The following is a 15,280-nucleotide window of genomic DNA, read 5'->3' on the forward strand; positions in this document are numbered from 1 at the left end:
CTGATGTAGGACCAGGGTCGTCTACCCCTGATGTAGGACCAGGGTTGTCTATCCCTGGTGTAGGACCAGGGTTGTCTATCCCTGATGTAGGACCAGGGTTGTCTACCCCTGATGTAGGACCAGGGTTGTCTACCCCTGATGTAGGACCAGGGTTGTCTACCCCTGATGTAGGACCAGGGTTGTCTATCCCTGATGTAGGACCAGGGTTGTCTACCCCTGATGTAGGACCAGGGTTGTCTACCCCTGATGTAGGACCAGGGTTGTCTACCCCTGATGTAGGACCAGGGTTGTTTACCCCTGATGTAGGACCAGGGTTGTTTATCCCTGATGTAGGACCAGGGTCGTCTATCCCTGATGTAGGACCAGGGTTGTCTACCCCTGATGTAGGAACAGGGTTGTCTACCCCTGATGTAGGAACAGGGTTGTCTACCCCTGATGTAGGACCAGGTTCGTCTATCCCTGATGTAGGACCAGGGTTGTCTATCCCTGATGTAGGACCAGGGTCGTCTATCCCTGATGTAGGACCAGGGTCGTCTATCCCTGATGTAGGACCAGGGTTGTCTATCCCTGATGTAGGACCAGGGTCGTCTATCCCTGATGTAGGACCAGGGTCGGCTAACCATGATGTCGGACCAGGGTTGTCTACCCCTGATGTAGGACCAGGGTTGTCTACCCCTGATGTAGGACCAGGGTTGTCTACCCCTGATGAAGGACCAGGGTTGTCTACTCTGATGTAGGACCAGGGTTGTCTACCCCTGATGAAGGACCAGGGTTGTCTACTCTGATGTAGGACCAGGGTTGTCTACCCCTGATGTAGGACCAGGGTTGTCTATCCCTGATGTCGGACCAGGGTTGTCTATCCCTGATGTAGGACCAGGGTTGTCTATCCCTGATGTAGGACCAGGTTGTTTACCCCTGATGTAGGACCAGGGTTGTTTACCCCTGATGTAGGACCAGGGTCGTCTACCCCTGGTGTAGGACCAGGGTTGTCTATCCCTGGTGTAGGACCAGGGTTGTCTAAATCCCTGATGTAGGACCAGGGTTGTCTACCCCTGATGTAGGACCAGGGTTGTCTACCCTGATGTCGGACCAGGGTTGTCTACCCCTGATGAAGGACCAGGGTTGTCTACTCTGATGTAGGACCAGGGTTGTCTACCCCTGATGAAGGACCAGGGTTGTCTACTCTGATGTAGGACCAGGGTTGTCTACCCCTGATGTAGGACCAGGGTTGTCTATCCCTGATGTCGGACCAGGGTTGTCTATCCCTGATGTAGGACCAGGGTTGTCTATCCCTGATGTAGGACCAGGGTTGTTTACCCCTGATGTAGGACCAGGGTTGTTTACCCCTGATGTAGGACCAGGGTCGTCTACCCTGATGTAGGACCAGGGTTGTCTATCCCTGGTGTAGGACCAGGTTGTCTATCCCTGATGTAGGACCAGGGTTGTCTACCCCTGATGTAGGACCAGGGTTGTCTACCCCTGATGTCGGACCAGGGTTGTCTACCCCTGATGTAGGACCAGGGTTGTCTATCCCTGATGTAGGACCAGGGTTGTCTACCCCTGATGTAGGACCAGGGTTGTCTACCCCTGATGTAGGACCAGGGTTGTCTACCCCTGATGTAGGACCAGGGTTGTTTACCCCTGATGTAGGACCAGGGTTGTTTATCCCTGATGTAGGACCAGGGTCGTCTATCCCTGATGTAGGACCAGGGTTGTCTACCCTGATGTAGGAACAGGGTTGTCTACCCCTGATGTAGGAACAGGGTTGTCTACCCCTGATGTAGGACCAGGTTCGTCTATCCCTGATGTAGGACCAGGGTTGTCTATCCCTGATGTAGGACCAGGGTCGTCTATCCCTGATGTAGGACCAGGGTCGTCTATCCCTGATGTAGGACCAGGGTCGTCTATCCCTGATGTAGGACCAGGGTTGTCTACCCCTGATGTAGGACCAGGGTCGGCTAACCATGATGTCGGACCAGGGTTGTCTAGGACCCCCTGATGTAGGACCAGGGTTGTTTACCCCTGATGTAGGACCAGGGTCGTCTACCCCTGATGTAGGACCAGGGTTGTCTATCCCTGGTGTAGGACCAGGGTTGTCTATCCCTGATGTAGGACCAGGGTTGTCTACCCCTGATGTAGGACCAGGGTTGTCTACCCCTGATGTCGGACCAGGGTTGTCTACCCCTGATGTAGGACCAGGTTGTCTATCCCTGATGTAGGACCAGGGTTGTCTACCCCTGATGTAGGACCAGGGTTGTCTACCCCTGATGTAGGACCAGGGTTGTCTACCCCTGATGTAGGACCAGGGTTGTTTACCCCTGATGTAGGACCAGGGTTGTTTATCCCTGATGTAGGACCAGGGTCGTCTATCCCTGATGTAGGACCAGGGTTGTCTACCCCTGATGTAGGAACAGGGTTGTCTACCCCTGATGTAGGAACAGGGTTGTCTACCCCTGATGTAGGACCAGGTTCGTCTATCCCTGATGTAGGACCAGGGTTGTCTATCCCTGATGTAGGACCAGGGTCGTATATCCCTGATGTAGGACCAGGGTCGTCTATCCCTGATGTAGGACCAGGGTCGTCTATCCCTGATGTAGGACCAGGGTTGTCTACCCCTGATGTAGGACCAGGGTCGGCTAACCATGATGTCGGACCAGGGTTGTCTACCCCTGATGTAGGACCAGGGTTGTCTACCCCTGATGTAGGACCAGGGTTGTCTACCCCTGATGAAGGACCAGGGTTGTCTACTCTGATGTAGGACCAGGGTTGTCTACCCCTGATGAAGGACCAGGGTTGTCTACTCTGATGTAGGACCAGGGTTGTCTACCCCTGATGTAGGACCAGGGTTGTCTATCCCTGATGTCGGACCAGGGTTGTCTATCCCTGATGTAGGACCAGGGTTGTCTATCCCTAATGTAGGACCAGGGTTGTTTACCCCTGATGTAGGACCAGGGTTGTTTACCCCTGATGTAGGACCAGGGTCGTCTACCCCTGATGTAGGACCAGGGTTGTCTATCCCTGGTGTAGGACCAGGGTTGTCTATCCCTGATGTAGGACCAGGGTTGTCTACCCCTGATGTAGGACCAGGGTTGTCTACCCCTGATGTCGGACCAGGGTTGTCTACCCCTGATGAAGGACCAGGGTTGTCTACTCTGATGTAGGACCAGGGTTGTCTACCCCTGATGAAGGACCAGGGTTGTCTACTCTGATGTAGGACCAGGGTTGTCTACCCCTGATGTAGGACCAGGGTTGTCTATCCCTGATGTCGGACCAGGGTTGTCTATCCCTGATGTAGGACCAGGGTTGTCTATCCCTAATGTAGGACCAGGGTTGTTTACCCCTGATGTAGGACCAGGGTTGTTTACCCCTGATGTAGGACCAGGGTCGTCTACCCCTGATGTAGGACCAGGGTTGTCTATCCCTGGTGTAGGACCAGGGTTGTCTATCCCTGATGTAGGACCAGGGTTGTCTACCCCTGATGTAGGACCAGGGTTGTCTACCCCTGATGTCGGACCAGGGTTGTCTACCCCTGATGTAGGACCAGGGTTGTCTATCCCTGATGTAGGACCAGGGTTGTCTACCCCTGATGTAGGACCAGGGTTGTCTACCCCTGATGTAGGACCAGGGTTGTCTACCCCTGATGTAGGACCAGGGTTGTTTACCCCTGATGTAGGACCAGGGTTGTTTATCCCTGATGTAGGACCAGGGTCGTCTATCCCTGATGTAGGACCAGGGTTGTCTACCCCTGATGTAGGAACAGGGTTGTCTACCCCTGATGTAGGACCAGGGTTGTCTACCCCTGATGTAGGACCAGGTTCGTCTATCCCTGATGTAGGACCAGGGTTGTCTATCCCTGATGTAGGACCAGGGTCGTCTATCCCTGATGTAGGACCAGGGTCGTCTATCCCTGATGTAGGACCAGGGTAGTCTACCCCTGATGTAGGACCAGGGTTGTCTACCCCTGATGTAGGACCAGGGTTGTCTACCCCTGATGTAGGACCAGGGTTGTCTACCCCTGATGTAGGACCAGGGTTGTCTACCCCTGATGTAGGACCAGGGTTGTCTACCCCTGTAGTCACGAGTAGTTGTTTAGTTGTTTTCTCCTCTGTTTTTGCTCCAGGTGTCAGAGCAGGAGATGGATGACGTGATCAGTCAGTCCACACACAGAGACAGTCTGAGCAAGGAAGGAAACGTCTCTCAAACACTAGGTCTGTCTCTCTCTCTCTCTCTCTCTCTTACTCTCTCTATCTCTCTCTCTCTGTCTCTCTCTCTCTGTCTCTCTCTGTCTCTCTCTCTCTGTTTTTCTCTTTGTCTCTCTCTCTCTTTGTCTCTCTCTCTTTGTCTCTCTCTACCTCTGTCTCTCTCTGTCGCTGTTTTTCTCTTTGTCTCTCTATCTCTATCTATCTCTCTCGCTCTCTCTCTCACCTGTAATCATAGTCAGTTGATTGTAGTGGTTGAGTGAATGTTTCTCTAACCTGTATCGTCTGAACTCTGACCTCTAGGCCTGCCCACTAAGAGCCCCTCCTCCACAGTGAAGGCCAAACAAGGAGATGGCTCCTCCCTCAGCTGGACCATGAAGAGGTTCCTGGAGCCCGCTAGCAGGGTACACTATGCTACCTGTCAATCAATATATCAAACAATCAAATCAAGTCAAATTGTATTTGTCACATGCGCCGAATACTGGTGTAGACTTTACTGGGAAATTCTTAGAAGCTCTTCCCAATGATGCAGAGTTACACAAATACATAATAATAATAGTAATAATAGTAACAACAGGAATGAAATCAAATACAATATGGAGATATATACAGGAAGTACCAGATCAATGTGGAGCTATATACAGGAAGTACCAGATCAATATGGAGCTATATACAGGAAGTACCAGATCAATGTGGAGCTATATACAGGAAGTACCAGATCAATGTGGAGCTATATACAGGAAGTACCAGATCAATATGGAGCTATATACAGGAAGTACCAGATCAATGTGGAGCTATATACAGGAAATACCAGATCAATGTGGAGCTATATACAGGAAGTACCAGATCAATGTGGAGCTATATACAGGAAGTACCAGATCAATGTGGAGCTATATACAGGAAGTACCAGATCAATATGGAGCTATATACAGGAAGTACCAGATCAATGTGGAGCTATATACAGGAAGTACCAGATCAATGTGGAGCTATATACAGGAAGTACCAGATCAATGTGGAGCTATAAACAGGAAGTACCAGATCAATGTGGAGCTATATACAGGAAATACCAGATCAATGTGGAGCTATATACAGGAAGTACCAGATAAATGTGGAGCTATATACAGGAAGTACTAGATCAATGTGGAGCTATATACAGGAAGTACCAGATCAATGTGGAGCTATATACAGGAAGAACCAGATCAATATGGAGCTATATACAGGAAGTACCAGATCAATGTGGAGCTATATACAGGAAGTACCAGATCAATATGGAGCTATATACAGGAAGTACCAGATCAATATGGAGCTATATACAGGGAGTACCAGATCAATGTGGAGCTATACACAGGGAGTACCAGATCAATGTGGAGCTATATACAGGGAGTACCAGTACCAGATCAATGTGGAGCTATATACAGGAAGTACCAGTACCAGATCAATGTGGAGCTATATACAGGGAGTACCAGTACCAGATCAATATGGAGCTATATACAGGAAGTACCAGTACCAGATCAATATGGAGCTATATACAGGGAGTACCAGTACCAGATCAATATGGAGCTATATACAGGGAGTACCAGATCAATGTGGAGCTATATACAGGGAGTACCAGATCAATGTGGAGCTATATACAGGGAGTACCAGATCAATGTGGAGCTATATACAGGAGTACCAGATCAATGTGGAGCTATATACAGGGAGTACCAGTACCACATCAATATGGAGCTATATACAGGGAGTACCAGATCAATGTGGAGCTATATACAGGGAGTACCAGTACCAGATCAATATGGAGCTATATACAGGGAGTACCAGATCAATGTGGAGCTATATACAGGGAGTACCAGATCAATGTGGAGCTATATACAGGGAGTACCAGATCAATGTGGAGCTATATACAGGGAGTACCAGATCAATGTGGAGCTATATACAGGGAGTACCAGATCAATGTGGAGCTATATACAGGAAGTACCAGATCAATGTGGAGCTATATACAGGAAGTACCAGATCAATGTGGAGCTATATACAGGGAGTACCAGTACCAGATCAATGTGGAGCTATATACAGGGAGTACCAGTACCAGATCAATATGGAGCTATATACAGGGAGTACCAGATCAATGTGGAGCTATATACAGGAAGTACCAGATCAATATGGAGCTATATACAGGAGTACCAGTACCAGATCAATGTGGAGCTATATACAGGAAGTACCAGATCAATATGGAGCTATATACAGGAGTACCAGTACCAGATCAATGTGGAGCTATATACAGGAAGTACCAGATCAATATGGAGCTATATACAGGGAGTACCAGATCAATATGGAGCTATATACAGGAAGTACCAGATCAATATGGAGCTATATACAGGGAGTACCAGATCAATATGGAGCTATATACAGGGAGTACCAGATCAATATGGAGCTATATACAGGAAGTACCAGATCAATATGGAGCTATATACAGGGAGTACCAGTACCAGATCAATGTGGAGCTATATACAGGAAGTACCAGATCAATATGGAGCTATATACAGGGAGTACCAGATCAATGTGGAGCTATATACAGGAAGTACCAGATCAATGTGGAGCTATATACAGGAAGTACCAGATCAATGTGGAGCTATATACAGGAAGTACCAGATCAATGTGGAGCTATATACAGGAAGTACCAGATCAATGTGGAGCTATATACAGGAAGTACCAGATCAATGTGGAGCTATATACAGGAAGTACCAGATCAATGTGGAGCTATATACAGGGAGTACCAGTACCAGATCAATGTGGAGCTATATACAGGGAGTACCAGTACCAGATCAATATGGAGCTATATACAGGGAGTACCAGATCAATGTGGAGCTATATACAGGAAGTACCAGATCAATATGGAGCTATATACAGGGAGTACCAGTACCAGATCAACGTGGAGCTATATACAGGAAGTACCAGATCAATATGGAGCTATATACAGGGAGTACCAGTACCAGATCAACGTGGAGCTATATACAGGAAGTACCAGATCAATATGGAGCTATATACAGGTAGTACCAGATCAATATGGAGCTATATACAGGAAGTACCAGATCAATATGGAGCTATATACAGGGAGTACCAGATCAATATGGAGCTATATACAGGGAGTACCAGATCAATATGGAGCTATATACAGGGAGTACCAGATCAATATGGAGCTATATACAGGGAGTACCAGTACCAGATCAATGTGGAGCTATATACAGGGAGTACCAGTACCAGATCAATATGGAGCTATATACAGGGAGTACCAGTACCAGATCAATGTGGAGCTATATACAGGAAGTACCAGATCAATATGGAGCTATATACAGGGAGTACCAGTACCAGATCAATGTGGAGCTAATCAATCCATCCATCAATCAACCCATCAATCCATCCAGTTTTACTTGGTAATTGTAATTACTACATTCACAAGGTTCCCCAACAGACTAGTCATAGTCCACACATCAGCAGTCTACACATCAATCAATCATCCCTCTCTCTCCCTGCAGCAAGGGTCACTGAGTTCGGAGGCGGAGCTATCTCAGTACTTCTCCCAGGAAGTGACCAGTCATTCGTCGCTGTCAGAAACCATGGCGATGTGCTCCAGTGATGACGACATGCTCAACCACAGGAGCTGCAACACCACCCCCCCTACACAGCCACATGGTACAGTCTACTACCCCCCCCCCCACACAGCCACATGGTACAGTCTACTACCCCCTACACAGCCACATGGTACAGTCTACTACCCCCTACACAGCCACATGGTACAGTCTACTACCCCCTACACAGCCACATGGTACAGTCTACTACCCCCTACACAGCCACATGGTACAGTCTACTATCCCCCTACACAGCCACATGGTACAGTCCAGGGTTACTAGGGATGTTCCAGTGTCATGGCTAGAATGAGCATTCAGTTGAACGGCGTTCTGACTTGTCCCTCTCCGTGTATCTCCTCTGGTGATTCTGTGTGGTAGTGGAAGTTGGGGCCCGCGGTGACCCTGTGGTTAACCGGCCGGCAGAGGCCAACCAGCCCAGTGTGGGTAGTCCCGGTAGTGGCGCAGTCCGCAGCCCGCTGCTCAGACAGAGACGGGTCATCTGCTATGAGGAGGAGATCAGCGATGATGATGATGATGAAGACGATGCAGGTGAGGTTCGTGTTGGTCGAAACGTGTTGGTGTGGGTGACTCGAAATGTTGTATTTGTCTCACTAATTTTATGAAGAGATCCCTTTTTGGGTATTTTTGTTCACTTCCTGTGCATCAGTTGGATGTGCATTAAACCCTCTCCTTTATTTATTTTTTATTCCTCTCTCTTTCTCTCTCTTTCTCTCTCTCTCTCCCTCCTTCTCTGTCTCTCTTTCTCTCTCTCTCCCTCCTTCTCTGTCTCTCTTTCTCTCTCTTTCTCCCTCGTTCTCTCTCCCTCGTTCTCTCTCTCTCTTTCTCTCTCCCTCGTTCTCTCTCTCTATTTGTCTCTCTCTCTCTCACCCTCGTTCTCTCTCTCTCTCTTTCTCTCTCTCTCCCTCGTTCTCTCTTTCTCTGTCTCTGTCTCTGTCTCTGTCTCTGTCTCTCTCTCTCTCTGTCTCTCTCTCTGTCTCTGTCTCTGTCTCTGTCTCTGTCTCTCTCTCTCTGTCTCTGTCTCTGTCTCTGTCTCTGTCTCTGTCTCTGTCTCTGTCTCTGTCTCTCTCTCTCTCTCTCTCTCTCTCTCTCTCTCTCTCTCTCTGTCTCTGTCTCTGTCTCTGTCTGTCTCTGTCTCTGTCTCTGTCTCTCTCTCTGTCTCTGTCTCTGTCTCTCTGTCTCTCTGTCTCTCTCTCTCTCTCTCTCTCTCTCTCTCTCTCTCTCTGTCTCTCTCTCTCTCTGTCTCTGTCTCTGTCTCTCTCTCTCTGTCTCCCCTCTCTCTCTCTCTGTCTCTCTCTCTCTCCTCTCTCTCTCTCTCTCTGTCTCTCCTCTCTCTCTCTCTCTCTCTCTCTCTCTCTCTCTCTCTCTCTCTCTCTCTCTCTCTCTCTCTCTCTCTCTCTCTGTCTCTGTCTCTGTCTCTCTCTCTCTCTCTCTCTCTCTCTCTCTCTCTCTCTCTCTCTCTCTCTCTCTCTGTCTCTGTCTCTCTCTCTCTCTCTCTCTCTCTCTCTCTCTCTCTCTCTCTCTCTCTCTCTCTCTCTCTCTCTCTCTCTCTCTCTCTCTCTCTCTCTCTCTCTCTCTCTCTCTCTCTCTCTGTCTCTGTCTCTGTCTCTATCTCTCACTCTCTCTCTCTCTCTCTCTCTCTCTCTCTCTCTCCCTCTCTCTCTCTCTCTGTCTCTGTCTCTCTCTCTCTCTCTCTCTCTCTCTCTCTCTCTCTCTCTCTCTCTCTCTCTCTCTCTCACTCTCTCACTCTCTCTCTCTCTCTCTCTCTCTCCCTCTCTCTCTCTCTCTCTCTCTCTCTCTCTCTCTCTCTCTCTCTGTCTCTGTCTCTCTCTCTATCTCTCTCTCTCTCTCTCTCTCTCTCTCTCTCTCTCTCTCTCTCTCTCTGTCTCTCTCTGTCTCTATCTCTCTCTCTCTCTCTCTCTCTCTCTCTCTCTCTCTCTCTCTCTCTCTCTCTCTCTCTCTCTCTCTCTCCTCTCTCTCTCTCTCTCTCTCTCTCTCTCTCTCTCTCTCTCTCTCTCTCTCTGTCTCTGTCTCTGTCTCTGTCTCTCTCTGTCTAGTGACCCCGCCGGTCCACCGGATGGCTGGTCATGGCACGACCCCCGTGGTGCTTGCTGACTCTGGTACTGTGATCGCTACATCATCAGTTGAGGTGGACGATGAGAGCGAGGGAACGCTCTCCCCGCTCTACGGAATCTCTCTGGGGTCAGAGGAAGGGGTCGGGGAAGGAGGGTCTAGCCCGACGACAGGCCCTAGTAACCTGGGTGTGAGGAAGGAACTTCAGGGTCCCCTGGAGCCCAAGCGCTCCCCCAAGCTGGAACACAAGGCTGTGACCCGCGTCAAGAGCATGATGAGCATCGAGGCCCCGCCAATCCAGCCAACTAACCAGCAGAACCAGAGAACCAAAGCAGAGGAGTCTCCGACCTCCCTATCCTCCCAGTTTCTGGCCCCTCAGCCTGGGGTAGGTTCCAGCTGCTCCTTAGGACGGCCTGGTTCTAACCCCAACCCCCTCTGTAAGAAGGGCGAGGCCTGCAGCGAGCTGGCGGGGGTCTGCACCATCGACAAGGTGGTCCTGAGGAGGAGTGAGGAGGAGTCCTTCGGTCTGGACCTGGAGATCAGATCTTCTCCTCTGAAGGTGGTGATCACCGGACTGAGGCCTGGAGGAGCGGCCGAGAGGGTACGTCTACCGTCTTCCCAGCCTGGAATCCAAACTGATATCTCACCGTATCAGTTTGGATTCCAGGCTAATGTCAACACAGATGTCAAAAATCCACCAGGTTAATCACCACTGGTATAATGAGTCAATCAGAAGTCAACAGACTATATGTATCTAACTGCAGTACACTGCAATATAAAACTATTACTCTGGCCGTCTGTTCCTTGTCCTAATGTCTTTCCCTACCATTACATAACATAATGATGTATCTGATCTGTACACTGTCCCCTTTTTATGACCTCATACACTGGCCACTTTTTATGACCTCACACACTGGCCACTTTTTATGACCTCATACACTGTCCCCTTTTTATGACCTCATACACTGGCCCCTTTTTATGACCTCATACACTGTCCCCTTTTTATGACCTCATACACTGTCCCCTTTTTATGACCTCATACACTGTCCCCTTTTTATGACCTCATACACTGGCCCCTTTTTATGACCTCATACACTGTCCCCTTTTTATGACCTCATACACTGTCCCCTTTTTATGACCTCATACACTGTCCCCTTTTTATGACCTCATACACTGTCCCCTTTTTATGACCTCATACACTGTCCCCTTTTTATGACCTCATACACTGTCCCCTTCTTTGGACCTGTGAACCTTATGACACGTGACCCTGGTTGCAGGAATCCCGGGGCAGGATGTGTGTGGGAGACGAGATCATATCGATCGGGGAAACTCCCGTGGGCTCCTCTTCCTACCACGACGTCTGTGAGCTCGTGCACAACCTTCCTGCGACGCTCAGGCTAGAGGTCAAGAGGCCTGTGTCAGGTGAGACCCTGTCAACCTTCACTAAGCACCCTGGGGAATCAAACAACCCGACAGTGACATCATATCTGCCCTGTGACAACCACCTATTCAGATTTATATAAAGTGACATTACGTCGTGAAACATAACAGATGTGGAGCTATACCCGTCAGTAGCATGGAGGGTACAGGAAGTACGCTGGCGGTTGTTATAATCTGTCGTATCATCCCTATGACAGCGTTATAACAGCTGAACCTGGCATGTTGAACTATTTCCTCCTCAATACTAACTGAATAACGGAATCAACTGTCCAGCCTCTGGAACGAGAGACTCGCCCTAACCTGGGTGGTGTTCCTAACCTGGGTGGTGTCCTTAACCTGGGTGGTGTCCCTAACCTGGGTGGTGTTCCTAACCTGGGTGGTGTCCCTAACCTGGGTGGTGTTCCTAACCTGGGTGGTGTTCCTAACCTGGGTGGTGTCCCTAACCTGGGTGGTGTTTTTAACCTGGGTGGTGTCCCTAACCTGGGTGGTGTCCCTAACCTGGGTGGTGTTTTTAACCTGGGTGGTGTTCCTAACCTGGGTGGTGTTCCTAACCTGGGTGGTGTCCTTAACCTGGGTGGTGTTCCTAACCTGGGTGGTGTCCCTAACCTGGGTGGTGTTCCTAACCTGGGTGGTGTCCCTAACCTGGGTGGTGTCCCTAACCTGGGTGGTGTTCCTAACCTGGGTGGTGTCCCTAACCTGGGTGGTGTCCTTAACCTGGGTGGTGTTCCTATCCTGGGTGGTGTTCCTAACCTGGGTGGTGTCCTTAACCTGGGTGGTGTTCCTAACCTGGGTGGTGTCCCTAACCTGGGTGGTGTCCCTAACCTGGGTGGTGTTCCTAACCTGGGTGGTGTCCCTATCCTGGGTGGTGTTCCTAACCTGGGTGGTGTCCCTATCCTGGGTGGTGTCCCTAACCTGGGTGGTGTCCCTAACCTGGGTGGTGTCCCTAACCTGGGTGGTGTCCCTAACCTGGGTGGTGTTCCTAACCTGGGTGGTGTCCCTAACCTGGGTGGTGTTCCTAACCTGGGTGGTGTCCCTAACCTGGGTGGTGTCCCTAACCTGGGTGGTGTCGCTAACCTGGGTGGTGTTTTTAACCTGGGTGGTGTTCCTAACCTGGGTGGTGTTCCTAACCTGGGTGGTGTCCCTAACCTGGGTGGTGTCCCTAACCTGGGTGGTGTTCCTAACCTGGGTGGTGTTCCTAACCTGGGTGGTGTCCCTAACCTGGGTGGTGTCCCTAACCTGGGTGGTGTCCCTAACCTGGGTGGTGTCGCTAACCTGGGTGGTGTTTTTAACCTGGGTGGTGTCCCTAACCTGGGTGGTGTTCCTAACCTGGGTGGTGTCCCTAACCTGGGTGGTGTTCCTAACCTGGGTGGTGTTCCTAACCTGGGTGGTGTCCCTAACCTGGGTGGTGTCCCTAACCTGGGTGGTGTCCTTAACCTGGGTGGTGTCCCTAACCTGGGTGGTGTTTTTAACCTGGGTGGTGTTCCTAACCTGGGTGGTGTCCCTAACCTGGGTGGTGTTCCTAACCTGGGTGGTGTTCCTAACCTGGGTGGTGTCCCTAACCTGGGTGGTGTTCCTAACCTGGGTGGTGTTCCTAACCTGGGTGGTGTCCTTAACCTGGGTGGTGTCCCTAACCTGGGTGGTGTCCCTAACCTGGGTGGTGTCCCTAACCTGGGTGGTGTTCCTATCCTGGGTGGTGTCCCTAACCTGGGTGGTGTCCTTAACCTGGGTGGTGTTCCTAACCTGGGTGGTGTTCCTAACCTGGGTGGTATTCCTAACCTGGGTGGTGTTCCTATCCTGGGTGGTATCCCTAACCTGGGTGGTGTTCCTATCCTGGGTGGTATTCCTAACCTGGGTGGTATCCTTAACCTGAGTGGTGTTTATTATCAGGTATCACTGATATTATATCACATATCCAACAAACATCAGATCAACATCAAGATCAGGGATCCCTGAAGGAAGGAACCATTTTTTAAAGGGATAGTTCACTTGAATGACAACAGCTCACTCAGTCGAAAATTTGCACAAACTTGACAAAAATGAACTCTCGTTTTAAAGTGTTTGATCAGGACCCCTTGTGAACTACTCCCCTACATCAGTTATTAAGAGCACAGGTCTGTCTACACCCCCCCCCCCACCTCTCCTCCCTAACGCTACCTTCCCTAAGATGTAGGATCTCAGCTGGCTCAGCAGTCTGCCCCCTGCTGGCAGTACCCTAACCCTGCACCCCAAAGGGAGCGTCACGCTGCTGGTTTTGTATCCATGGTGACTATTCGTTCATTTACCTCAGTAGTGACTAGAAGCTGCCCAGTAGTAAAGGTTTGGGGGAGTCCTCCGCCGCTAACCGCTTTATTAGCTATAGTGTTAGCTGTTAGCTTTCTTTAGCTAGCCAACGTTTAGATTTGTGTCGTTTTTGCATTTTTGTTCTTGTTTTGGTGACGTGGTGGGATTCCTGTGGGTTGCTTATGTTTGGTCACTAAGCAGAAACAAATAAATATTTATTCCTATGAATCAGGGTTTTCTTAAACTATGGGTCGGGACCCATATTGGTCCCTGGGCATGTGAGAGGTGGGTGGGGAGTTATGATGAGTATAAATCTATAATAATCACACGTTATTTCCTCTTAATTTGGATCACGGGAAGATGGACCGTTTCTAATTTGGGTCTCGAGGCTGAAAAAGTTTAAGATCCGCTGAATTAGATTCAGAAATGTGACTTTATGTGACGACATGAGCAGATACAGCAGGAACACCAACCTACCGAACCAATCTGTGTGTCTCTGTCTGTATGTCTCTGTCTGTGTGTCTCTGTCTGTGTGTCTCTGTCTGTGTGTCTCTGTGTGTCTCTGTCTGTATGTCTCTGTCTGTGTGTCTCTGTCTGTGTGTCTCTGTCTGTGTGTCTCTGTCTGTGTGTCTCTGTGTGTGTCTCTGTGTGTCTCTGTCTGTGTGTCTCTGTCTGTGTGTCTCTGTCTGTATGTCTCTGTCTGTATGTCTCTGTCTGTATGTCTCTGTCTGTATGTCTCTGTCTGTGTGTCTCTGTCTGTGTGTCTCTGTCTGTGTCTCTGTCTGTGTGTCTCTGTCTGTGTGTCTCTGTCTGTGTCTCTGTGTGTCTCTGTCTGTATGTCTCTGTCTGTGTGTCTCTGTCTGTATGTCTCTGTCTGTGTGTCATTGTCCCATGCATACATAATGCATTCAAGTTCTACATTGGGATCGACATCGACATGACCATAACTTTTTCTTGGGATCAGTTTTGCCTATATGGACAGAGAGGACCTGATCCTAGATCATAATGAATATGACTATATGGACAGAGAGGACCTGATCCTAGATCATAATGAATATGACTATATGGACAGAGAGGACCTGATCCTAGATCATAATGAATATGACCATATGGACGGGGAGGACCTGATCCTAGATCATAATGAATATGACTATATGGACAGGGAGGACCTGATCCTAGATCATAATGAATATGACTATTTGGACAGGGAGGACCTGATCCTAGATCATAATGAATATGACTATATGGACAGGGAGGACCTGATCCTAGATCATAATGAATATGACTATATGGACAGAGAGGACCTGATCCTAGATCATAATGAATATGACTATATGGACAGAGAGGACCTGATCCTAGATCATAATGAATATGACTATATGGACAGAGAGGACCTCATCCTAGATCATAATGAATATGACTATATGGACAGAGAGGACCTCATCCTAGATCATAATGAATATGACTATATGGACAGGGAGGACCTGATCCTAGATCATAATGAATATGACTATATGGTTCTGCTGGGCTGTGGACCAAACAGGGGCTGCTGGTTCTGCTGGACTGTGGACCAAACAGGGGCTGCTGGTTCTGCTGGGCTATGGACCAAACAGGGTCTGCTGGTTCTGCTGGGCTGTGGACCAAACAGGG

At 49.3% G+C, this 15,280-nt stretch overlaps 1 protein-coding gene across 1 annotated transcript in view; it reads left to right on the forward strand.

Moving 5' to 3' along the window:
• Positions 1-15,280, forward strand: part of pdzd2 (PDZ domain containing 2) — a 209,590-nt gene that overhangs the window by 175,179 nt on the left and 19,131 nt on the right. The window contains 6 exon segments of the mRNA XM_052462660.1: positions 4,121-4,208; positions 4,503-4,603; positions 7,727-7,883; positions 8,198-8,368; positions 9,895-10,511; positions 11,188-11,332. Coding sequence (XP_052318620.1) covers positions 4,121-4,208; positions 4,503-4,603; positions 7,727-7,883; positions 8,198-8,368; positions 9,895-10,511; positions 11,188-11,332 — 1,279 coding nt within the window.

This window comes from Oncorhynchus keta, chromosome 14, assembly GCF_023373465.1.
Source record: "Oncorhynchus keta strain PuntledgeMale-10-30-2019 chromosome 14, Oket_V2, whole genome shotgun sequence".
NCBI lineage: Eukaryota > Metazoa > Chordata > Actinopteri > Salmoniformes > Salmonidae > Oncorhynchus > Oncorhynchus keta.